At 41.9% G+C, this 25923-nt stretch overlaps 1 protein-coding gene across 1 annotated transcript in view; it reads left to right on the top strand.

Moving 5' to 3' along the window:
* RFX6 (regulatory factor X6) overlaps positions 1-25923 on the top strand; it is a 98734-nt gene that overhangs the window by 16330 nt on the left and 56481 nt on the right. The window contains exons 4-7 of the mRNA XM_066590997.1: positions 2100-2161; positions 8473-8550; positions 10939-10966; positions 20366-20473. Of these exons, the coding sequence (XP_066447094.1) occupies positions 2100-2161; positions 8473-8550; positions 10939-10966; positions 20366-20473 (276 nt within the window). The remainder of the gene's footprint in view (positions 1-2099; positions 2162-8472; positions 8551-10938; positions 10967-20365; positions 20474-25923) is intronic.

The raw sequence follows: 25923 nt of genomic DNA, 5'->3' as shown, positions 1-25923 counted from the left end.
TACTTTCACAATGGTGGAATTTTTCCACAGGATATAGCACAGCTGTGTTTGTTATAAAATTAGTTTAGATTTTGCTGCGTTTTATAGGTCTTTTTAGGTTTTTCTCCCATTATACAGCTATGATAATCATGACTGCATAACGATTTCAATTGAAATCCTCGTTCATGCGCTACTACACTCAGTGTCACCGAGCGTAGTTGCGCATATGACTGCCTAAAACCGCCCTTAACTAAAGAATGTGTTTTACTGATTTTCTTGTGTTTTTTTTTTTTTGCAGACTATAATTGCATAATTACATCTCCTTTAAAAATCCACAACAATTCTGCAAGACGTCCTTAGGGCTCATTCACATGGGTGTGAAAATCACGGCTAACTTGTGAGAAAATCGTGTGAATGGATGATTTCCCGCTATCAAGTCCTGATCTTGATTAGCAGTGAAAATGACCATTCACACGATTGGGAGCTGCGTGTTGCTTTAAAAAAGCACTGCTGCTTTGGCAGGAGAGAGAGAGATGAAGGAAAGCCTCAGGGAACCCCTTCTCCGGGCTTCCCTTCATCTCAGCAGGGAAGGAGAGATATCCCTGCTGCCGGAAGAGAGAGGTTCTCCTGTGCAGTAAGCAGAAGCCTCGGGAGTAGCCTGAGTGGATGCGCTAACTCTGACTCTGTCACAGTGGTTGCTACCTCGGCCTAAAATGGTACTTTTTGCAGTAGGTGGGATTGCAATAGGACTCTTGGCGAGTGCAATTAGTCATTAATGTAAATTCGGAGTGATGCCAGTGCCTTTAATGCGTTGCGACAATGAAATAAAAAAGAGACCAGTTCAGGGAGGCATCAGTAAAACTGAAGGCACACAGTTTACTGGAACTCGCAGATTTGATGCAACATTCATACTTGGCAGTGTAGCAGGCAGTAGGAACTTCAACAACTTTTTACGCATATGGAATGCAGAACATTTACACTTTGGTTCCCTCCTGAAGAGTAAGGCTGCAGGCAGAGTTAAGTGGTTGCATGCTAGGAGGTTATTTGTTGAGGATTGAAGGGAATAGTACAGGCTCTCCTCTGGACACACTGACTTCTGGCTGCAGGGACAAGTTACACTCACAATAGCAATGCCTGATTCCTCTCCTGATTATGCGGGATCTGCCCTGGCTCAGGTTCCTCCTGGCAATACACATAACTAACTCGGGGTACTACACATGCAGGGGAGAAAAAAGAATCCCCCAGCAGCGGCGAGACCTGGGATTGCCCTGCGGGGGAGAATAAGGAAATTCCCCACTGCAGGGCATTTTCTTATTCTCCCCTGCAGGGAAACTTCTCTCTTCCCGTTATGGGGATAACACTATGTGCATAAATATCTGTGCGGACTAACTCCGCCATGTTTGAGAGCACCCTAAAGTATACATACTTAGTAAACCAACATGAGAATAAGGGTCCATATACACACAAAGATAATCGCTCAAAAGATGGCTTTTGAGCGATCATTATGCATAAAATACTAATTGGTACTAATGCCAATTAGTAGCTTAATAATGCCTGTGAGCCGCTGGGAGCTGTATTCAGAGAACAGCGGCTGGTCTGTTCTCAGAATACATTCCCTTAGTTCTGCTGCGGGGCTTACAGCTGAGACAATGTTATCAGCGTTCCCGCGGAGAACACAGCGTGAAGTCTCTGCTATCAGCTCTTCTGCCAAACGATGGATTTTATGCTGAACATAAAATCATCATTCGGCAGAAAAGCGAAAGATGTTCACATTTACACGCAACGATTATCGCTCAAAAGATGGCTTTTGAATGAATTTGGAATAATAATCGTTGTGTGTAAGAAGGCCTTAAAGCACTAATCTGGTTTTACCAAATAAAATTATGTAGTTACAATAAAGAGTTATTTATGATCATTCTCTTTAGCAACATGAAAATGATGGCAGCCTATTTACATAGAAATGTTTCATATGCAGGGGTAATTTGATGGTGTAATTAATTCTGTTGAGGCCTAAAAGCCATAATAGCAAATTAAATGTAAAATCAAGTCTGCATTGTGTTTAAAGTTTTTCATTTCTGAGACACAGAGGTCAATACAATTTGTTCATTGCTGTTTTGCAGACAATTCGTCAAAAGTTTCCACTTCTGACCACCAGAAGATTAGGCACCAGAGGACATTCAAAGTAAGACCAGTAGTTTCTGTACCGTGTAAATTATCTGGTTTCCTAGTCATTATGTATATTCTGGGAATGAAGTGGATAACCAGAAAACAGTATGATTACACCCCATAGAAAATCCATAATTTGTAAAGAGATGAAGAGTAAAATGTAACATCAACCTTATATATTAGTTCTGATTTAGGTGGAAGAAAAGAACCCTGATGACAGCTGGCGTCAAGATAACATGTTATTGCAGGCTTGAGATAGCTTCCTTATATCAATCTGCTTATCAGTCATTGTTTGTGGCTCCACATGATAACACTAGGTCTTATGGGTGCACACACAAGAAGTGAACATATGTTGCAGGAAATGTATAGTATCTTTCAAATAAAGGAGCCATAAATATAACAAATTAAGTATCTGACTCCTTGTAAGACCAACAATTGGCTAAATTGAGATATTATGTTACTAAAAACAGTAAGGATTTATAAGTACACAGTGTATATTTATCAATATGTGCAACTTCAGATGTTATTACATGTATTGTAAGCCGCCCAGGACAGGCTTCTTAGTCTATCATTCACTGATCCTGTATATACCCTGCCTAGTTTGGGGATTTTTTTTTTATGCGCCCGTCTCCCTGCAGGATAAGACAGACGCACTGCAGGTGCAGAGAAAGAACACATGACCGGCTCCATTGCCGGTCATGTGTTCTTTCTTCTGGCGCTGTGGAGAGTCGTCCAAACCTGCAGTGCGGCTGTCTTCTTCATGCAGGAAGACGGGCGGATCGGCGCCCGGATGCGCCTGTGTGACTAAGCCCTTAAGCCGTAATGTCTTTTATTTCCATGTTGACCTTGCTGTATGAGTGCTTATTCTTTGTGCGACAAGTTGAATTTTTAGTGGCAGGATTTTGGGGTACATATAATGTATTATTGTATCAATGTGTAACATAGTCCATAGTAACATAGTATGTAAGGCCGAATGAAGACAATGTCCATCTAGTCCAGCCTGTTGTCCTCCTGTGTTGTTGATCCAGAGGAAGGCAAAAAACCCCAAGAAGCAGGAGCCAATTAGCCCTTTTGGGGGAAAAATTCCTTCCCGACTGCCTAATGGCAATCAGACTAATCCCTGAATCAACCTCTAATAGTTCCTACCTGCCTGTATACCTGGATTAACAATTAACCTAAGATTTATATCCTGTAATATCCTTCCGCTCTAGAAAGACATCAAGTCCCCTTTTAAACTCCTCTATGGATTTTTCCATCACCACATCCTCAGGCAGAGAGTTCCATAGTCTCACTGCTCTTACAATAAAGAACCCTTTTCTGTGTTGGTGATGAAACCTGCTTTCCTTTAGACGTAGCTGATGCCCTCTCGTTACCGACGCAGTCCTGGGTATAAACAGATCATGGGAGAGATCCTTGTATATTCCCCTCATGTATTTATACATAGTTATTTGATCGCCCCTTAGCCGTCTTTTTCCCAGGGTAAATAATCCCAATTTTGATAACCTCTAACCTAGTTTAGTTGCCCTTCTTTGAACCCCCTCAAGTACTGTAACATCTTTCCTGAGCACCGGTGTCCATAACTGTACACAGTATTCCATGTGAGGCCTGACAAGTGCCTTATATAGTGAGAGGATAATGTTCTCGTCCCTCACCCCTATACCTCTTTTAATGCATCCCAAGACTTTATTAGCTTTTGCAGCAGCTGACTGGCATTAGTTACTCCTTTTTAATCTACAATCCACTAGTACCCCCAGGTCTTTTTCCATGTCACTTTTCCCTAGCAGTACCCCATTTAGTGTATATTGGTGACATCCGTTTCTCCTGCCGATGTGCATAACCTTACATTTTTCAACATTGAACTTCATTTGCCATTTTTCTGCCCAAGCCCCTAGCTTATCTAGTTTCTTTTGTAGCTGTACATTGTCCTCTGTTGCATTGATTATATTGTATAATTTTGTGTCATCTGTAAATATTGATATTTTGCTGTGCAGCCCCTCTATCAGGTCGTTGATAAATATATTGAACAGAATGGGGCCCAATACTGAACCCTGTGGCACCCCGCTAGCGACGGTGGCCCAATCAAAGTATGAACCATTTATAACCACCCTCTGCTTTCTATCTCTCAGCCAATTCTTTACCCAGATACACATGTTTTCACCCAATCCGAGCTGTCTCATTTTATATATCAGCCTATTATGCGGCATGATGTCAAATGCTTTAGAGAAGTCCAGATATACGAGATCAATAGACTCTCCCTGGCCCAGCCTAGAGCTTACTTCATCGCGTAGAAGCTGATCAGTTTGGTCTGACATGATCTAACCTTCATGAACCCATGCTGGTGAGGAGTTATTCCATTGTTCTCCTTGAGTGAGACTTACCGGCCTGTAGTTACCAGGCTCACTTTTGGTCCCCTTTTTGTAAATTGGAACCACGTTGGCAATGCGCCAATCCAATGGTACAACCCCGGTCTTGATAGTATCCACAGATATTAGATATAGCGGCCTAGCTATCACATCACTTAGTTCCCTTAGTAACCTTGGGTGTATTCCATCTGGGCCTGGCGATTTAGCGATTTTAATCTTCTTTAACCGGTTCCACACCTCCGTTAGGTATGAGATATTTTGTGCAGGGTTCATTTTATTCCCCTGCATCTTGTGTGGCATTTCCTTTTCGTTTGTGAATACACTTGAAAAAAAAACTATTTAATAGATTTGCCTTCCCTTCATCATCTTCAATGATTTCTCCTGCATTATTTGTTAAAGGGCCAGTGCTCTCGGTGCAAATCCTTTTGCTGTTAATATAGTTGAAAAATAGTTTAGGGTTGTTTTTGCTCTCTTTAGTATACAGTTATCAGCCATTAAAAGCAACGCTGTGTTACTAGTTGCAGACTTCCTATGTGACTGTGATATTGTGGGTTGGTACCCCCTGGTTTCAATTATTTTTACTGAGCATTATATGTAAGTATATCACTTTAGATTTAATTATTGATCATTTGAGATGATGTGTCACTTTATTATTTATACTGTAGTTTAACACCTTATCGACCAAGCACAATAAATTAACGACTCATGATCCTGGGCTTAAATCTTGCTCAAGAAAAATATGATGAGGACCTGGAGGAGAAGGCAGAAACTGTTTTTAACCACTTCTGCCTTCTCCTTTATAGGCTGCATAGTGCTCATTCTGTGCTACGTAGTGCAGAGAGAAAGCAGAAGTTTTACTTCTGCTATTCAATCCAGCGATCACATGACCTCCAGGTAGCCCCCTGTTTAGTAGAGCTGAAGAGTCCTAGGAGACGCAGATCACCTCTGTCAGTGACTATTGTCATTACAGGGGAATGTTTTTCCCTGTAACTGGGACTCCTATGGATGCCCCAGCTACAGTGGGAAAATGTAAAATAAAAAAAAATGTGATTTTTATTATATAATGTTATGAGGGACGTCATGAAGTACATAACAAAATGATGGGACACAGATATTAAAAGAAAATAGTTACTAAAATAAGTTTAAAAAAACTAAACAATAAAATTAAAAAAATTCTTTAAAAGAATGCCCACCAAAGCCATCGCCATGTGCAGCCTGTAATCCGAGACTATATAAATTATTTGACAAAACGTCTGAATCAAAATGAGGTACTATCCTGTACTTTATTTAAGCGTAAATATACTAATTATAAAAATAAACAACTATGATTTTAAAAAATATTTTTTTTTTAGCTTTTTACCAATAATTTTGGTAGGTTAAAAAAAAAATAGGACAGTAAAACCACCACATGGGTTAAATCCCTTAAAAGTCCTTTAGCTGAACATAGGAATGGAGTCTGCATACTATTTGGATTTTTGTATTATTGCGATAATCCTGCCTAATATTGCTGTTTTATGTGTTATTTTATGTTTATTATGAAGTTAGATGTCCTGATTCATACTTCACTCATATTGAGGCATTCCATTTTGTTCTTTGAAATATGAATGAATGTTTTTAGATCATTTCTCCCATGCCTGAAGAAGACTCCAGGGTTGAAACGTGTAGCCACTGTTTTTACTTTTATTTGTAATAAGAAGGAATTCCTTTTGGAGCGAGTCGAGTATTATATTTGTCAGCTCAGGGGGAGCCGTGACACATCAGATGCTTCTTTTTGTGTATTCATTATAAATGTAGGGATGTCACAGTACAGGGATAATAAACAGTGACATGTCTGCATAGGGAAAAAGGAAGACAGTACCGGGATAATGTCATAACCTAAAGATAAGGCCCACAGCGATGCCATAAATACAAACATGGATAATAAGGATGGTGATGTTACGAGACAGGGTAATGACTAATGTGAAGTAACAGCACAGGAGTAGTAATCAGTGATAAAGCACACTGTAAAACGTCACACTACATGGAAAATAAACACAGTAAAGTCACAATACAGGGAAAATCAACAAAGGATCACAATACAAAGATAACACACAGAATGATGTCACAGTACAAAGGTAATAAATGCTAGGATCCCCTTGCATTGTAGCTGTTTGCTTCCCTCCAGGCTTAAGTTTACTAAAATCCACCATAGGCTGTATTCACACAGGTGAGTGCAATATCGGTCTGAGACACTTAAACGGATATCACACTTGTGAAACTGTGATTTCTTTTCCGTGATTGCGATTAGTTTGTAAGAAAAATGCATCACTGCAAATACCATTTTCACACATATTAAAATTGCATTTGGTCCAATAATAAAAATAGAATATCGTATTGCACTTGCATGTGAATCGCATTTACCGGCGAGTGCAATGCCATTATTTGGGCTGTCATAGAAAATACTGGACAATTCTGGAACATAATTTTCAAATAATAGGACTTGCTGTAATTTTTTGATCTCACAATATCAGTGCAAGTGAAATATCACTCATGTTGATTAACCCATTGTAATCAATTCCCATTCCATATCACAGTCGGATGGAACTCACATGGGAAAATTGTTTGTGTAATTACACCTTTACCCATATAAGTTGATTCCCTTGTCGCCCAAAAGTTTCCCCCTCTCTCCATTTTTCAGTCAGTCACTGACTGTAACAAAACCTTCCATCTCTCACCCCTCTGTGCATCTATGTCTGTACAGTGTAAATCATCTCAACAGCCCTTTTACACTGGCCTATAGTTCTCGCTTACAAACTGAATGTTGCGGGTTCAAGCCCCACTTGGTTCAGGTAACCCGCTCAAGGTTGACTCAGCCTTCCATCCTTCTAAAGGCCCATTTACACAGAGCAATGATCGCTCAAAAATCGCTCAAATGACAGTTTGAGTGACAGCTTTGAGCGATCATTTTGCATAAACTATTAAGTAGCTACTCAGCTACTTAATAGCTTATTAGCACGCAAATGAAGCCTTTAGCTGAATGCAGTTAATAGCCCAAGGGCTCATATTTCCATTCAGCTCCTTTGTTCCCTGACGGGTAACAATGCTATCAGCACTACACGTGGAGAACTCAGCGTGCGGTCCTGAGAAGCCCACACAACGATTTTTAGTCTGGCTTGAATTTAGCGATCAACTAGCAGTGCATTTAAAGTGCACGATGGGTGTGCGTTTAGACGCAACGACTATCACACAAACGATCGCTTTTGAGCAATTTTTAAACAATCATCGCCCTGTGTAAATGGGCCTTAAGGCCGGTAAAATGAGTACTCAGCTTGCTGGGGGGTAAAAGTTGACTCGGGGAGGCAATGGCAAGCCACCCCGCAAAAACAGTCTGCTAAGAAAATGTCATGATGTGGCGTCTCCTTAGGAGTCAGTCATGACTCGGTGCTTGCACCAGGGGACTTTACCTACTTTACCTACAGTCAATCAAACAAGCATTTGTATGAGCACATCATTCCTGATTGTTGCTATATGTAAATGTGCCGACAATTAGCCAACAAATGATCATACGCTCGTTTTTAGGATGATGAGATTGTGTATGCACGCATGATAACCTTATTTGTTGGTAACACATCCCCTTGAATAAAAAGGGACGAGTGCTGAAAAACATGGAATTGAACGTTTGTGCGAACAGTCATAAGTAGCCAACGATTCTTCATCCACTATCCATGTCCTCATCCTGTCTATAGCTCTTTTTTTTAAAAAAATGTTGATTCTTATATCATACATTAATGCTCATACTGGCATTTGGTCTACACATCTAAGAGAACCATTATGTTTCCTCTGTAAGCTTACACGCTCCTGTTTTTCATTTTTAACAAGTATAGTGGAATGATGCTGATAGAATTAAAATGGAAAACTGAAGGAACAATTTTGTAACATGTTATTGCTTGGAATGTGCCAGTAATTTGTTCTGTCTCTTCCATAGGTACCATTATTATGGCATTGGAATAAAGGAAAGCAGTGCTTACTACCATTCGGTTTACTCGGGAAAAGGACTAACAAGGTAGAAGATGGTATATTCATCTGCCTACACAAGTAGTCTCCAGCTGTTCCAATAGTAGTTACAATAGTTGTAGTATGTTCAAAATCATGAGGCTCTTCATTGAACCTAACTGAAATTATGACTGGTGTGTTCAGCAAGTAGTACGAAATGGGGACAGAATATATTCTTTGCCCCTTTCATGCAAAAACACAAAAAATTAAAAATGTAATTGATGTAGTAAAGGTGTAAAATGAAGTCAGTATGGTGTATGCGTTTCACTAATGTAAACAATTTTAGTAAACATTAGTATCATAGAAGACCTGTCACCAATCCTTACATGTCTGTTTTAGTAAATGCTTGTTTTCCCCATCAATGATAATTCTGAAGCATCTTTTCTTAGAGCTCTATATTGTGTGGTTCCTCTGTTATTCCTATTGTTGACAACTGGGTGTTACCATTCTCTTTGACAATGGGGCATGTCCCTTCACAGGCTGGCACTGGAAGCATTGATTGGATAAAGTCAGAGTGTGCTGGGACACCCCTCCAACTCATAATACCCAGTTAACAATTTATTCATTAATTTCTAGGTGGAATAACAAAGGAAGGGCTCTTTTCATGGCCACAGCACGACCGAAAATCGCATGAACGAGAGGCAGCCTTGACCAAGTCATGGCTGCAATTCCCGTTTATGCGACCATTCAGAAGCCCGAGTGCGCATGTATATGCCGCATCCAGGATACCAGCTCTGCTAAACTCCATCCTCGTCTCCACCCCTTGCCAGCTGTCTGTAATGAGCGGGGGTGGGAGTTAGTTTTCTAAGCTCCTGCTCCCTCTCCGCCTCCTCCCTTTGCCAACAGCCATCAAGGGGCAGAGAGGGGGAGAGAAGGGGGGTGGGAGCTTAGCAGAGATGCTGCTAAACTCCCTCTCACCTCACTTTTTCAGCAGCTCCCATAGAAGTCTATGGGACTAGCCGCCGTACTCCAGCCAGAAGATAGTTCCAGAACTATCTTTTTAGGCCAGCATAAAAACAGCCGGCCAAAATGTGCACTGTATGCTTTATCTTTTCCTGCAGGCCATTTTTACACACCCCAAAAAACGGCCATCTGAACTGAGACATTGGAAACCAATGCATCAGATGGGTAGCATATATCGACCAGCCATAAAAGCGTGGCCGATATACGCTCTTGTAAATGAAGCCACACTTAGGCGTGCGCATATTTGCGCATATGCTTGTCTGTTTAAGCCCTGACTCTCTAAGAACAAAAAGCATCAGGCATGTTGAAATCCCAAACCAAGTATTTTATCTCCCCTGACATTTGTTCTCAGCTCTCATACACATTAGCTGGTCCAATCCTGACAAAAACTGAGTGTTTTGGCCAATATACATCTAATATGTATGGACAGATTATGTTTTCTTATTAATAAGGCTGGCTTCACACGGTCATATTTGCGCATTACTTAGCCATTTCAATAGGTGCGTTTGTTTGCACATGCAAATCAACATGTTCTGCAGGTAGAATAGGTACAGTAGAATACACCGATGCGCACACAAAAAAGTCTTTTTCAGTACACAACTGCATTGCTGAGGCACATGCAATTGTGCTTATTCTCGTGTGAAGTCGGCCTTAGGGTGACTACCCACTAGTTTTTTTTTCACTGCAAAATTCGCAGTGTTTTGTTTTTTTCTGCAGGGGTCTATGGGACTAGTAATGTTAAAATTGCGATCGCGCAAAATCGCAATTTACCACAAAAGCACAATTTTGCACGATCGCGATTTTAATATTACAAGTCCCATAGACCCCTGCAGAAAAATAAAAAGGCTGCGAATTTCGCAGTGAAAAAAAACTATAGTGGGTAGTCACCCTTAGGCCGGATTCAAACAGGCGTATGCACACTTGCGCATGCATGAAAACAGTGTTATTGGGGAACAAACGTTGCTTTTTTTCTGCGCACCGGCATATTTTACTGTACTTTTTGCACACACAAGTCATGTTTAATTGTGCATGCAAAAAGATACACACTGATGCTCCCAGCCAAAACTAGCCTAATAAGCTCAAGATGTGTTCTTTTTCCTGTGCAAATATGCAGTGTTTCACTCATTTCCTAGCAGATTGCATGCGCTTTTGCGCATCCCCTTTGACCTCTATGGGGACTTTTGGTGAAAATAGAGCATGCTGCGTGTTTTTTTTTTTTGTGCAACTGAAATATACGCACATGTGAAGGAACGCATTGAAATTGATGGGTTCTATTCTCTCCGCATTGCAAATTTTGAAGCTTGCCTAAATGTATTTATTTATAGCATGTGTAACACTAGTACTCAACTTTTTCATATTCCTTCAAATGATGCTGTAATAGATATTAAATGCTCTTATATTATTGTTGGGTTATAGTGTGTATCATTATTTTCAGGTTTTCTGGAAGCAAGCTAAAGAGTGAGGTGAGTCTTAGGATCCTTACATGAGTGGACTACTAGTAGGAGTAGTATAATTATTGGCACAGAATCATTTGGCTTATCATTGTAAAAAATATTGAGCAGCATTACATTTCTCTCCAGATTTCCTGGTTTTCCTCGCACACATACAGGGGCTTTACTCTTCTTTCTCCACATAGACTTCTATGCAGGACTATCAGTCGTCTGAAATTGTTAATTTGCATGCTGCTCAGCCATTATAACTTATTGTGGTCTACCAGTATTCTTTGTAAAACAAATTCATCATATTTGTTTTGGTTCCCTTTAAAATTCCCATGTGTGCTGAATGCATAGATGCTGTCAGGTTCTCTTTCTCTCTCTTTCTCCAAACCACCTGCACAAATTTCTCCTCCATCCTGATTCCAGCTTTAGGGGGGGGTTTATATAAAAAGTTTTTTTGAAAAATGCCACTGCAGTTTTTGAGGATTTTTATAATGTGTTTTTTGAGCTAAGGTTGAGGGTTGATTAAAAAGGAATGGGAACTATAAAGGAGGAACTTATACTTCTCGTTCCTGCTGGATAAACCATTAGCTTTGGCTACTTTCACCCAACAGTATTTTGGTCAGCATTTTGCATCACTCTTTATATGGCAAAGCAAGACGTTGGTCCCAAATATAGAAGTGCCAGTCTTTCCATTATACTGTCTCTCTGTAGGTTCCACTCCTGCTTTTAGCTTACAAATGCTGATGCAAAATACTAACTAAAATACTATTAGCCTATTTAGAGTGCTTCTTCACTTTGGATGTACTTGACTGGAGGTTTGCGGTCCAGCTTCTGAAAACTCTGCATGTTGTTTGTATTACTAGATTATCTTGTGAGAATCAATTCTGGTGAAAAATATTAGGTAGGTAGTGAATGGTCAGTTCTTGAGGTTGATGTGTTGGAAGGAGGAAAATGGGCTCATATAAGGATCTGAACGACTTTGACAAGAGACAAATTGTTATGACTGTGGATAAGAGCATCTCCAGGATGCCAGTCATTGTGTGGTGTTACTGCTATGAAGTGATTAGTACATCCCTAAAGAGGTCCAAGCAAGGACTTGTGTATTGGTTTCAAAGGTCATTGTGGTGCTTGGGCAGTTAAGGCTAGCCTGTCTCATCCAATTCCACAGTAGAGCTACTGCAGTACAAATTCCTTAAAAAGTCCATGACAGGACTGGCTTTGCCTCACAATTGTCATTGTTACAATGCTTGTTAAAAAGTCTGACATTGATTTGAAGGAATGCTGCATTCCAATAGGTGGCTCTATAGAGTTATTGCTACATCTTCCTATTTGCATATTTCCCAGAGGAGCATGGATGGCCTGATAAGTCTCCTCATTCACCTTCTAGGGTATCATTTCTAAGGAGAAACTATACCAATCCAATCCCCTATTTATAGGCCTCTCACTAGCCAAGCCAGAAACCTGCTGCATACTGATGAGGGGCAATCACTCCAAAACAGATCCATGTACATGGTGATCTGCTTCTGGGGAAGATTTTGGCTTTGGCACACAATGCCCAGTCATTGTAACAAGGCTTGTTAAAATGTCTGAAAGAATGCTACCTTCCAATAGATGGTATGGTATAGGTTCTGGATCAACTTCCCATTTCCATATTAGGAAAGAGTCAAAACACAAAGTAGATGGATGCTTGTATTTACAAATACAGCTAACAATAGTGAAAGTAAGTGAATTTTTTGGAATTATCTGGATTTCTGCATTGATTACTAATAAAATGTTAACTGATTGTTATCTATGATCACAATTATAGACAAACACAATCTAACTAAACCAGTGGTGCACAAATGGTTGTAATCTTCATATCTTTTATTGAGGGCACTGAGTAAGCATTCACAGTGCAGGGAGAAAAAGTAAGTGAACTACTGCATTTAAATGGTCATTAACTTTTCAAATAACTAGTGCTTATGTGATAACTACCGTAATATGATAACTGGTAAAATTACCAATCATTTTATTTACCTAAAATATTTCTGCTGAAAACAGAGTAGCTACTAGGGGTTTCCCTTTCTTCTAATTTGATTTCCACTGCTTGTTGCCAGCTAATTCCCTTTGCTGTTTACAGAGATAACAAAATGGAGAACAGGAAGTGAAGGAGGATTAGAAGTGTATGGAGAGGGGAGGTGAAGAGTGGTGCTGGAGGGAGAAAGACTCACACAGATATGTTTTTGATTATAATTGTTTAGTTATTTAGTGTCCTACATTAGGTTGGCTACCCGGGTCTGCGCCCTCTGGCTATTGTGGGCAGACACGGGCGTCGCTCTACTCCTTCTGCATGAATACCTCTTAGCTGTGTACTTTCTATCAGCACTGCTGGAGTTAATTCTCCCTGTTGCTGGGTGCTTTCCATCAGCACTGCAGGAGTTAATCCTCTCCAGTGCTCTCAGCCAAGCTGCAGGTAATTGGCTATTACCTTCCCATTTTAGCTGAGCGAGAGATCCTTCTCTTTGCCCGAGTGTTGGTGTATGTTCGCCTGTCACCTAGCAAAAGTCTCCTGTTCATATCTTCGGTGTCTTCCCTGTACAGGGCTTAAAGGGTGAATACCAGGATAACGCCCTCAGGATTAGCCCAAAGTCAAACAGGTTGATTGGCACAGTGGGTCCACACTTGCTGTTCCTAAAATCCTACAGCTACTGGAATCAGATCTACACTGCTTATTACTTCTCTAGTGTCCTCCCTAATGCAGTTATTTAGGTATTTGTGTTACAGAGAGTAGAATCTGCAGTTTTCACTGTGCACAGTGTAGAAATCTCAGCACAACGGCTAGATTCCTCCCAGTTGAAAGACAATGGAAAATTGCATAGGGGAAAAATTGTGAAAGGGGTCATATATAAGCCAAAGCCATATAATAGCCAGAAATAGTGGTAGTCCTCATGTACATACACGCGCTTTAATAACCTGTAGCAGTAACCACCTTCACCAAATGTTTCAGCAAATAAGATTTGCGCAATGCTGAGGTGGAATTTTGGATGGTTCCTGCCTACAAATGTGCAGGCAGGAACCGTCCAAATTCATCAATATTTCTTGGTTGCCTTGTATGCATGGCCCTCTTCCAGTCATGCTACAGGATCTCAATAAGGACTCTGACTTTATTGGCCATTCCAATACACAGATCTTCGTTTTCAACTGTTCTTTAATTGGTTTACCAATGTGCAGTGTTAACGCATGTTGTGTTAGTCCACTACTGAGTTAATGCGTTGTAGCTCAGCGGGACTCGACACAGCTACACTATTTGCGTAGCATGGCAGCAGCTGCACTAAGCAATTAGCCTAGCTTACAGGCCCTGGGTGGTCTGTCCTGTGGATGTAACAGTGCCATCCTTCAAGGATGGCTCTTCTACATCTGTACTTGTGTACTTTAAAGGGGTTGTCCCGAGGCAGCAAGTGGGTCTATACACTTCTGTATGGCCATAATAATGCACTTTGTAATATACATTGTGCATTAATTATGAGCCATACAGAAGTTATAAAAAGTTTTATACTTACCTGCTCCGTTGCTAGCGTCCTCGTCTCCATGGTGCCGACTAATTTTCGCCCTCCGATGGCCAAATTAGCCGCGCTTGCGCAGTCCGGGTCTTCTGCTTTCTTCTATGGAGCCGCTCGTGCCAGAGAGCGGCTCCGTGTAGCTCCGCCCCGTCACGTGCCGATTCCAGCCAATCAGGAGGCTGGAATCGGCAGTGGACCGCACAGAAGAGCTGCAGTCCACGAAGGTAGAAGATCCCGGCGGCCATCTTCAGCGGTAAGTATTGAAGTCACCGGACCGCCGGGATTCAGGTAAGCGCTGTGCGGGTGGTTTTTTTAACCCCTGCATCGGGGTTGTCTCGCGCCGAACGGGGGGGGGGTTTAAAAAAAAAAAAACCCGTTTCGGCGCGGGACATCTCCTTTAAGTCATTGTCTTTTTGCATCATCCAATGTATCTTCAGCTTGAGGTCATAGGTTTTTACAGATCATTCATCCTGAGTGAGTTACATGCTCCGCCCTGATCACATGATGGTATCGTCATCACAGGTCTTTCATTCATTCTGAGTGACATGCTCTGCCCCTGATCACATGACAGTTATGTCATCACAGGTCCTTCATTCCAAGTGAGTTACATGCTTCGCCCCTGATTACATGATGTTGACTTCATCCCTGTGAATCTTCATGGGCGGACTACATTCCCTACAACTCCCCTTTGGCCTCAATTGCTATAGAATGCTAATGAACACAGAGCCGGATAGCAGCCATGTGCTTACAGGACCTGTGATCATGTCACTGTCATGTGATCAGGGGGCAGAGCATGTAACTCACTCACGAACGGACAGATGGTCGTTAGTGTTTTGAAGAGGCCGCAACAATGACCAGAGCGTTATGGCTTCTTTAATTAGCTAATTGGAAGTGGTGCCAGGAATAGGACCCTTACCGATCTGATACTGTTGACCTAACCTGAGAATAGGTCATTAATATTTTAGTCTCAAAAACCCTTTTAACACCAAAGTTCAGTCACTTTTTCTCCCTGTACTGTCGATGTTTACTCAGTATGCTCAATAAAAAACAGAGTTCGACTGTGTGTCTTACTTAACCCCTTAACGCTACAGGGTGTACAGTTACATCCTGCAGCTTCAGGCTATGAATGGAGGGAGATTGTGGGTCGATCCCGCTCCATACAATGCGGGTGCCAGCTGTTTCTTACAGCCGACACTCGCCAGCGACAGCTCTGATAAGCCGCGACGCTCATCGAAACTCTTAACCCTTTAAATGCCAAGGTCAATTCTGACATCCGCATTTAAATGTTCCGGCTGGTGTTCGGAGGTGCTGTATGGGCCTCTGAGATCAGATTGCGGGTTGCCGTGTGGTTGCCCTGAAAATTTTAGTTGAAAATATTATGCTTATGGCTAGCTTTGATAATTACTGAATTTATTGGGTAATATAAAGAATGATAATCTTATCTCCCTGCACTTAAAGTTAATTAACACTTTTCTGCAGATGGCTTCTTACTTAGCAGAAATCTCATATTAACAGCACACAGAATAAACATTCAAAGCGAGTCCATTAGCTTTACGAAATGATGCAAAAGTTTCCTTTTCATTAAGAAGGGCATTATTGTTGAGAGTTCTTTGGCTTTATTACACTTAATGGGTAATAAAATAGCTTAATTGCATTTTTTTATCAAAGCACATAAAATGCAGTATTTACAGTCAATTGATTTGCTATAAAATATTGATCTGATAAACAGGTTTTCCTTGCTAGATTCATTGTCATTGTGATGCTGGGCAGAGAATTGACTACTAACATTTCTTATCTCAAAGAACAATAACACAAGCATTAATGCTCCTTCTACATGGGATAAACGAGTGCACAAGGGAGTGATGTCACCACTAGTTGTTTATGCTTGTGCAGAATGTTTAGACAGGCAGATTATCATTGAGAATTGCTAACCTCTTGCTTAATGCTTCACATCCCTACCTGAAACACTGAGCGGGGAGCGTATAGGTGTAACGAAAAGTGAGCGAACCAGCAATGATTTTTATATTGGCTGAAACTGAGCAACAATTGAAAAGCAAATGAAAAGTGCACGATGGCTTAGATGTAAGGATTATTGCGCACTTTTGTTTGTTTGAATGAATTTTGAGCAACAATAATTACATGCAAATGAGCCTTAAAGGGGTTGTCCCGCGGCAGCAAGTGGGTCTATACACTTCTGTATGGCCATATTAATGCCCTTTGTAATGTACATTGTGCATTAATTATGAGCCATACAGAAGTTATAAAAAGTTTTATACTTACCTGCTCCGTTGCTGGCGTCCTCGTCTCCATGGTGCCGACTAATTTTCGGCCTCCGATGGCCAAATTAGCCGCGCTTGCGCAGTCCGGGTCTTCTGCGGTCTTCAATGGGGCCGCTCGTGCAGAATGCCGGCTCCGTGCAGCTCCGCCCCGTCACGTGCCGATTCCAGCCAATCAGGAGGCTGGAATCGGCAATGGACCGCACAGAAGAGCTGCGGTCCACGGAGGGAGCAGACCCCGGCGGCCATCTTCAGCAGGTGAGTATGAAGACGCCGGACCGCCGGGATTCAGGTAAGCACTCTCCGGTTTGTTTTTTTAACCCCTGCATCGGGGTTGTCTCGCGCCGAACGGGGGGGGGGGGGGTTAAAAAGAAAAAAAAAAACCCGTTTCGGCGCGGGACAACCCCTTTAAGCTATGTAATGTCAATGTGAACATACAAGAACACATTGAAAGCATGGTGTACAATGAAAGCTGCTGATATACTCTGCGCTTATGTTTTAAGTTATCTTGTAGATATGATAAGGTAGCAAAAATACATGATATTATAGCGAGCTTTCGAACCTACACAGGGTTTTTTCTCAGGCTTAAATGGAATAGATCAGAAGAGGCATGCATATACCTACACACATACATCTGACAAGGCACAGACATGATCTGATTAATTTGCAAATTTGCACTTAAAACAATATCAGAACAGAATGAGTAGAGGAGTTAAGGCCCAATTACACGGAGCAATGATCACTTTAAAAAAAATCGCTAGAAGGCGATCATTTTAGTAATAGTCATTGCATCTAAATGTGCGCCCATCGTGCACGTTTCGTGCACTGCTAGCTGATCGTTAAATTCAGTCCAACCTAAAAATCGTCAGTCAGCCTTATCAGCAGTTCTCCACTCTGAAGAACAAAGGAACTGAATGCAGATAAGAGCCCTAGGGCTATTAACTGCATTCAGTGAAGGCTTCATTTGCACACTTAATTGCTCCTAAGTAGCTACTTAATAGTTTATGCAAAATGATCGCTCAAAGCTGTCACTCAAACTGTGGTTTGAGCAATCATGTAAATGGGCCTTAAATTAGTCTACTGATAAGGAATGTGAAAGTTTTATGGTCTCTGAACCTGTGTTAGGGGATCACCAAGCCTCTGTTATCTGTGCTACAAATTTCTCATATTTTCCACTGATGCAAGAAGCCCCCTCCGAGGTTCATTCCGGTCTTGACAGTGTCAAAGGTTGTTATAAATTTGTATACCCAAATTCTTCTTTAATGTTGGGATTTGAAATTGCCTTTGAATATAATTACTGTCATATTTTCTATGTTGTGTCCATGACTAGAAAAATGCTCTGCCACATGTAATTCTGTCTTTCTCTCTTTAATTGTGTGGCGATGAGATCTCATCACGGACACAACATAGAAAATATGACACTAGTCTATACTAACGGCTCATTCACATGGCGTGAAAATCACACAAAAGATGGCCACACAAAGAAATTGCATCAAAATCGTGCATAAATCGCGTGAATGGACGATTTTTCACGATCAAGTCCCAAGCCTCATTAGATTAAAATCTGCCCATCGGTAGTGGCATTTTGCCAAAAAAGCTGCTGTTGAAAGAGAGAGCACAAAACCTTCAACTCACTACATACACCCATCTAACATTCTTTGTCAGCACTCCCAGCTGCTAATCTGACTCCCCCCTCCCTCTCGCATTGGTTCACAAACTCTCTCTCTCTGCCAATGCCCATGTTTAACAGTTTTAGCTAAACCATGGCAATGTTTACCTAACGCTGGTAATCTCACTGCCCCTCCCCCTCCTTTTTTTCCAGCTCCCATAGAAGTCTATGGACACTCTTGCGTTTTGCGTACCAAAGTTAGGTTAAGACCTATATTTTTGCGCAGCAGGGAATTTCAGTTGCTGAATCTCAGTTTTTTTTTAAGTTCAGCTTTTTTTGCACTCCTAAAATTTCTTAGCCTGAATGTTTCCATAGGAAACCATTGGTTCTAATAGTCGAGGCTAACTTGGCTACACAAATTTCCGCGCGTGAACAATCAGTCAGTGAGTCAGTCAGTGAGGGGTTTCAGATTTATATATATAGAAAAGTTGATATGTCCTGCTTTGTCTGAGTTAATTTAGTACAGGTGTTTACGTGGTTACTTCAGAGGAACCGAAGAATAAAATATGAATACAGATAGAGGAGAGTTAGATTCTCCTCAGACTGCATGTACCGATGTCCCTTTGCAGAATGTGCCACTCTTCACACTCTTCTCACTTTTTGCCCCTAAAGTGCCCCTTTTTTATTCAAATTTACCCCCAGACTGGAGGGTGCAGCCCCCTCTTAGCCTTAAAGGCATGCTCCATTCCTGCAGCCCATGGCCACTTCATTATGTACTTTACAGCTTTTCAGTATATACACAGAGGTCAGATTGTTCTCAGTATATACAGATATATAATATACATACAGCATATATAAACATTCAGTATATACAATCAGTTAGATTGTCCTCAGTTTATGCACACAGACGTCAGTTAGATTGTCCTCAGTATATACACATAGAGGTCAGTTACATTCTCCTAAGTATATACACATAGAGGAGCATTAGATTCTCCTCAGTATATACACACAGAGGTCAGTTAGATTCTACTCAGTATTTACACATAGAAGTGAGGTACATTCTCCTCAGTATATACACATAGAGCTCAGTTATATGCTTCACAATATATATACACAGAGGAGTGTTAGAGTCTTCTCAGTATACAAATCATTTCCCTAGGACTATGGTTTCTGAGAAAAATACTATCTCATGCATCACGGATAGAGGCGTAACTTGAAGCTCCTGGGCCCCAAAGCAAAACCTGTAACAGGGCCCCCAACTAAAATGCTTTATTCATAGTACTGGGCTCCCTATATGGAGAAGAGAGGTCTTATAAGGCTCCTGGGCCAGGTGCAACCACATCCCCTATAGTTACGCCGCTGATCATGGATTTTCATACTGAATTGAATATTAATGTTGTGACCCCTTTACTTTTCCTATTTACGAGCCTAAAGAATGGTCTTGCCAAATTTCAGGTTTGTGCAGTACAGATGTGTGTTATTAGTTAGATTACATAGGGGGTCACTTACTTTTGCACTTTGCATTGAATAATCAATTTGTGACTCCTTTTCTCTTCCTATTTAGGACCTAAAAAATGGTTGTGCCAGATTTCAAGTTTGTATGACACCGGGAAGTTAGAGAATTAGATTAGGTACATAACATTGGGGTTCACTTACTTTTGCACTTAGAATTGAATAATCAAGTTGCGAGCCCTTTACTTTTCCTATTTACGACCTAAAGAATGGTCTTGCCAAACTTCACATTTTCACCTATATACATAGGTGAAAGCCCTTACTGACTGACTCGCCACTATTTCTTTAACTTCCCAGTGTCGTGTGTGTGTGTATATATATATATATATATATATATATATATATATATATATATATATATATATATATATATATTTAGATAGCTAGAAAGATAGATACTACACATTACAACATATTGATAACTAATGTCTTTGTTTGGCTGTATGTGGTAATTATATTCAAAAATATCTCCTTTTGCTTCTTACAGGGTGGCTTCACTAGAAAATATTCTCTTAATTCGAAGACAGGAACGCTTCTTCCAGAATTTCCTAATGCCCAACATCTCGTTTTACAAGGCACATTGTCCAAAGATAAGGTAAAACTGAAATAAGTCCAAACTTCCTAAATTTTATACCTTAGGCCGGCTTCACACGGACAAGAAAATCATGCGAGATTTGCGCGTTGCCAGATGCACAAGTCGTGCACAAATATACACCCCATTCATTTGACTGGGGTCACACACATAATCGATGCGGGAAACAAATCGCAGCACACCCTATCTTTGCGTATGCTCTTGCATCGCATCTCCCATTGTTCCCAATGGGGCTGGCGGCATCATCGCACCGTGTGCTAGATCGCTTCTTCCCCGAAGTGATGTGAAGCGATTCTGAAACAAAAACTCCACAGTGAAATTACATGTTGGCAAGCACAGAATCGGTGTGATTCACGTGAAGGTAGCCTTCCAAAATGATAAAATGTCTGATTTTATTAACCCCTTAACGACCAGCCCATAGTGTTTTTACGTCCTCCCGAAGTGGGCTCTATTCTCTGAGGACGTAAAAACATGCTTCCTGCAGAGAATAGTGCCCCTCGGGCTGTGGACGTGACAGCTCCATGCTGTCGGTGTCCGCAGGTAGCTGACAGCATGGAGCTGTCATCCCGGGCTGTTCGGAGCCCCCCCCGGCATTGCGATCGGCGCTATGCAATGTATAGCGCCGATCGCAAAAAAAGTAAATAAAAGTACATAAAAGTTAAAGATTCAGCTGCTCTGATGGATCGGATCCATCGGAGCAGCTGAAATTACTCACCCAGGTCCTGCACGCTGCTCCCCGCTCTCCTGCCGCTCCGGGGCCCGAAGCCGGTCTTCTGCGCATGCGCGCCAGGCGGCATTACGTCAGCCGCATGCGCAGAAGGCCCGGCGGCGCGGGAGATTTAAAATCTCCTGGCTCCCGGCTCCTGTAGGTAGCCGGGAGGCAGGAGATGTCAGCGGGGACTGCGGTGAGCGGTCCCCGGTACCGCGATCGCCGTTATCCAATGGTTAGCGGCGATCGCGAAAAAGTTAAAAAAAAGTTTTAAAAAAGTCAGTTTCACCTCCCCTCATGGATCGGATCCATGAGGGGAGGTGAAAATACTCACCCCCAGTCCTCAGCGGTGTCCCGATGTCCCGGGACCCGAATCCCCGTCTGCGCATGCGCGCCCGATGATTGACATCGGGCGCGTGCACAGACGGGCTCGAGCCCCGGGGAATTTAAAATCCCTCTGCTCCTGGCTGTCATGTGTAGCTAGGAGCAGAGAGATTATACCGGGGATATGATCACTGTCATCCAATGGATGACAGTGATCATGTAAAGTGAAAAAAAAGTGTAAAAAAGTAAAAAAAAAAAAAGTAAAAAAAAGTTTTTAAACGTTTAAAAAGCGTATGTTTCATCTCCCCTCATGGATCATATCCGTGAGGGAGGATGAAAGTACGTACCTAAGGCCCCCAGATTTATCCGCGGACCTTACCACAGCTTCTGCACACGCGCCCGTCGCCAAAATGGCGGGCGCATGCGCAAAAGCTGTGGATTGCCAGTATAATTTAAATTCTCCCTGCTCCTGGCTACAAAACGTAGCCAAGAGCATGGAGATTTAATGGGGGTCCGCGGTGAGCGGTTCCTGGTCACGTGTTCGCCATTATCCAATAATGGCGATCACGTAAAAGTAAAAAAAAAAATTTGAAGTTTCATCTCCCCTCACTGATGCGATCGGTGAGAGGAGATGAATCTTTTTACCGGAGGCCTGCGTATTTGAACCCCGACGCGATCTTCCTCCGTGGACCTTCCAGGATTCTGCACATGCGATTGCCGGCAAAAAGCCGGACACATGCGCAGGAGTCAGGGAGCCCAGGAAACTTAAAATCTCCTTGCTCCCAGCGACCAACGGTCGCCGAGAGCCTGGAGCAGTGACGGGTGGCCTCGTTGAGCGGTCCCCGGTCACGTGATAAAAAGGTAGCGATCTACCATAGGCCGGTCTCACATGACCGGATAGGAATGACGGATTCCGCATGCGTCTGATCCGTGGTAATACGCAGATCAATCGCATTGGATTACACAATTCCGCTCACATTAGCGGGTCAGAATTGCGTAATCCACTCGCAGAAAAGAGAACGCAGCAGGTTCTATTTTACTGCGGAATCGGCAACATAGAGCCCATTGTGCTCCATGGTCGCGGATATACCCGCTGCCCATACGCAACTACCTTGTATACGGGCTGCGGGTACCCGTGTCATCGCTAAGCGACGGTGCAGGAAATACAAACAAAGGTGTACTGTGCATGACCGCCTGTGTGAGTAGGCAGTTATGCGCAGTACATTACGCAGCCGTACGCAGGGTCACAGCCGGGCTCACAGATGGGATCCGCCGGGCCCTCCGCAAGCGGATTCCGCCTGCACCCGCGTGAACCCGGCGTTATTCAGACAGCTACCTGTGATACGTATTTTACAAGAAGCCCCGGGAACGCTCGCTTTCCTGCAGTTCCAGGAGCACCTTGTTGAGCGCCTTCTGTGTGAGACCGCCGCACCTCATCAAGCTTACGGAGACTCACGGAACGCCACTTTTTACACCCCATACCCGCCACTGAGGTCATGAAATACCCCCAAAAAGCATGAGAGGGGGGGGGGGGATACCCGGTTTTATTGCCCCATGGGCCCATTCCAACCGGCCTCCGTAATTACCCCTGTCTTCGGAAATACTACACAGTTCACATTTTTACTTTTATCTAAGATTTGCGAACGCCAAAAAGGGCGTGGAGGGGGAGGGGGGGAATTTTTAGGGAGTCAATCTTTATTCTGTACAAATAAGCAATGGGGCCTGGAATGTATTCAGTTGTGCCCTAAAATCCAACGGGTGTTCCGTCCTTTATAGGCCTTGCCATGCGTCCTGTAAGTAGATTAGGGCCACAATGGGTATGTTTCTGAACTCGGGACAAACGGGGGTATCCATTTTGGGGTGAACGTCTTCATTCCTCTGTACACTGTACAAAAAAACTGTTTTTAAATTGAAAAAATTGCCAAAAAAATTGAAAATCGTAACTTTTTCCTTCTGCTTTGCTTAGATTCATTCAAATACTGTGGGGTCAAAATACGCAGTACACCCCTAGATGAATTCGTTAAGGGGTCTAGTTTTCAAAATGGGGTCATTTGAGGGGGTTCTTTATAGTTTTGGCCGCTCAATGGCTCGATAAGTGGGCAATGGGGCCTGAAATTTATTCAGTGGTACCCTGAAATCCAACGGGTATTCCTTTCATTGTAGGCCTAGCCATGGGTCCTGTAAGTCTATTAGGGCCACAATGGGTATGTTTCTGAACACGGGACAAACAGGGGTATCCATTTTGGGGTGAAAGCCTTCATTTATATGTGTGCTGTACAAAAAAAACTGTTTTTAAATTGACACAATAGCCCAAAAAATGAAAATCCTATTTTTTTCCTTTTGCTTTGCTTGAATTTATTCAAAAACTGTGGGGTCAAAATATGCAGTACATCCCTAGATAAATTCGTTAAGGGGTCTAGTTTTCAAAATGGGGTCATTTGTGGGGGTTCTATATGGTTTTGGGCGCTCAAGAACTCTACAAGTGGGCAATGGGGCCTAAAAGGACTTCAAGCAAAATCTATGTTCTGAAAGCCACCGATTACTCCTTTTATTTTGGGCCCCGTTGTGCATGCGGACATAAGATTAGGGCCACAATGGGTATATTTCTGAAAACAGCACAAACAGGGGTATCCATTTTGGGGTGTAAGTCTTCCTTCATATGTGTGCTGTACAAAAAAAGCTGTTTTTAAAATGACAAAATTGCCAAAAAAACAAAAATCCAAATTTTTTCCTTTTGCTTTGCTTGAATTTATTCAAAAACTGTGGGGTCAAAATGCGCAGTACACCCCTAGATAAATTCGTTAAGGAGTCTAGTTTTCAAAATGGGGTCATTTGTGGGGGTTCTCTATGGTTTTGGGCGCTCAAGAACTCTACAAGTGGGCAATGGGGCCTAAAAGGACTTCAAGCAAAATTTGTGTTCCGAAAGCCACCGGTCGCTCCTTTCATTTTGGGCTCCGTTGTGTATCCAGACATAAGATTAGGGCCACAATGGGTATGTCTCTGAACACGGGACAAACAGGGGTATCCATTTTTGGGTGCAAGTCTTCCTTCATATGTGTGCTGTACAAAAAAAACTGTTTTTAAAATGACAGAATTGCCGAAAAAACGAAAATCACAATTTTTTCCTTTTGCTTGATTTGAATTCATTCAAAAACTGTGGGGTCAAAATATGCAGTACACCCCTAGATAAATTCCTTAAGGGGTCTAGTTTTCAAAATGGGGTCATTTGTGGGGGTTTTCTATGGTTTTGGGCGCTCAAGAACTCTACATGTGTGCTATGGGGCCTAAAAGGACTTCAAGCAAAATTTCTGTTTTGAAAGACACTGACTACTCCTTTCATTTTGGGCCCCGTTGTGGACTCAGATATAACAATAGGGCCACAATGGGTATATTTCTGAACACGGGAGAAATAGGGGTATCCATTTTGGGGTGTAAATCCTGATTTTCATGTAAACTATAGGAAAAAAATATGTCTTTAAAATGACAGATTTGCAAAAATATGAAATTTTACTTTTTCTCCTCTAAATTGAATTAATTCCTGAAAAAAAACTGTGGGGTCAAAATACTCATGACACCCCTCAGTGAATACATTAAGGGGTGTAGTTTTTAAAATGAGGTCATTTGGGGGGGTATCTATTATTCTGACACTCATGAGCCTTTCCAATCTCGGCTTGGTATAGGAAAACAAAGTGTTCCTCAAAATGCTAAAAAGTAATGTTAAATTTGTACGTCTCCTAAATAGTTAAAAAAAAACGAAAGTTTTTCCAATGTGCGCCCAAAATAAAGTAAACGGGTGGAAATATAAATCTTAGCAAAAATTTCTATATTATGTTTGCACATATTTAAGATATTGCAGTTGGAAATGTGAAAAAATGACGATTTTTTCAAAATTTTCCCAATTTTGGCGCTTTTAATAAATAAACACAATTTCTATCGGTCTATTTTTTCCGCCTAAATGAAGCACAACATGTGGCGAAAAAACAATGTCAGAATCGCTTGGATATGCAAAACCTTTCTGGTGTTTTTCCATGTTAAAGTGACACATGTCAGATTTGCAAAATTTGGCCTGGTCATTAAGGCGCAAACAGGCTTGGTCACTAAGGGGTTAATATAAAAGATCAGATTTTGTTGTTTGCAGTTGAAGCGTGAGAATGAGGGTTGCTATCTGGAAGCTGTGTTGATGACAAGAACATATCACATGAGTGTAAGGCCACTTCCAAATGGCTGTAAAAATCGTGCGATATTTGTGCGTTGCGAGACGCACACATCTCGCACGAATGTGTACGTCATTCTTTTGAATGGAGCCCTATATATCAGTGAGTTGTATTTCCTGCATCGTGATGCGGGAAAAAAATGGGGCATGTCTTATCTTTGGGCATTCCATCAGAATTAGAGATGAGCGAACGTACTCGTTTCGAGT

This window comes from Eleutherodactylus coqui, chromosome 1 (assembly GCF_035609145.1).
Source record: "Eleutherodactylus coqui strain aEleCoq1 chromosome 1, aEleCoq1.hap1, whole genome shotgun sequence".
Lineage (NCBI taxonomy): Eukaryota > Metazoa > Chordata > Amphibia > Anura > Eleutherodactylidae > Eleutherodactylus > Eleutherodactylus coqui.
This window is presented reverse-complemented; position numbering and strand designations above follow the sequence as displayed.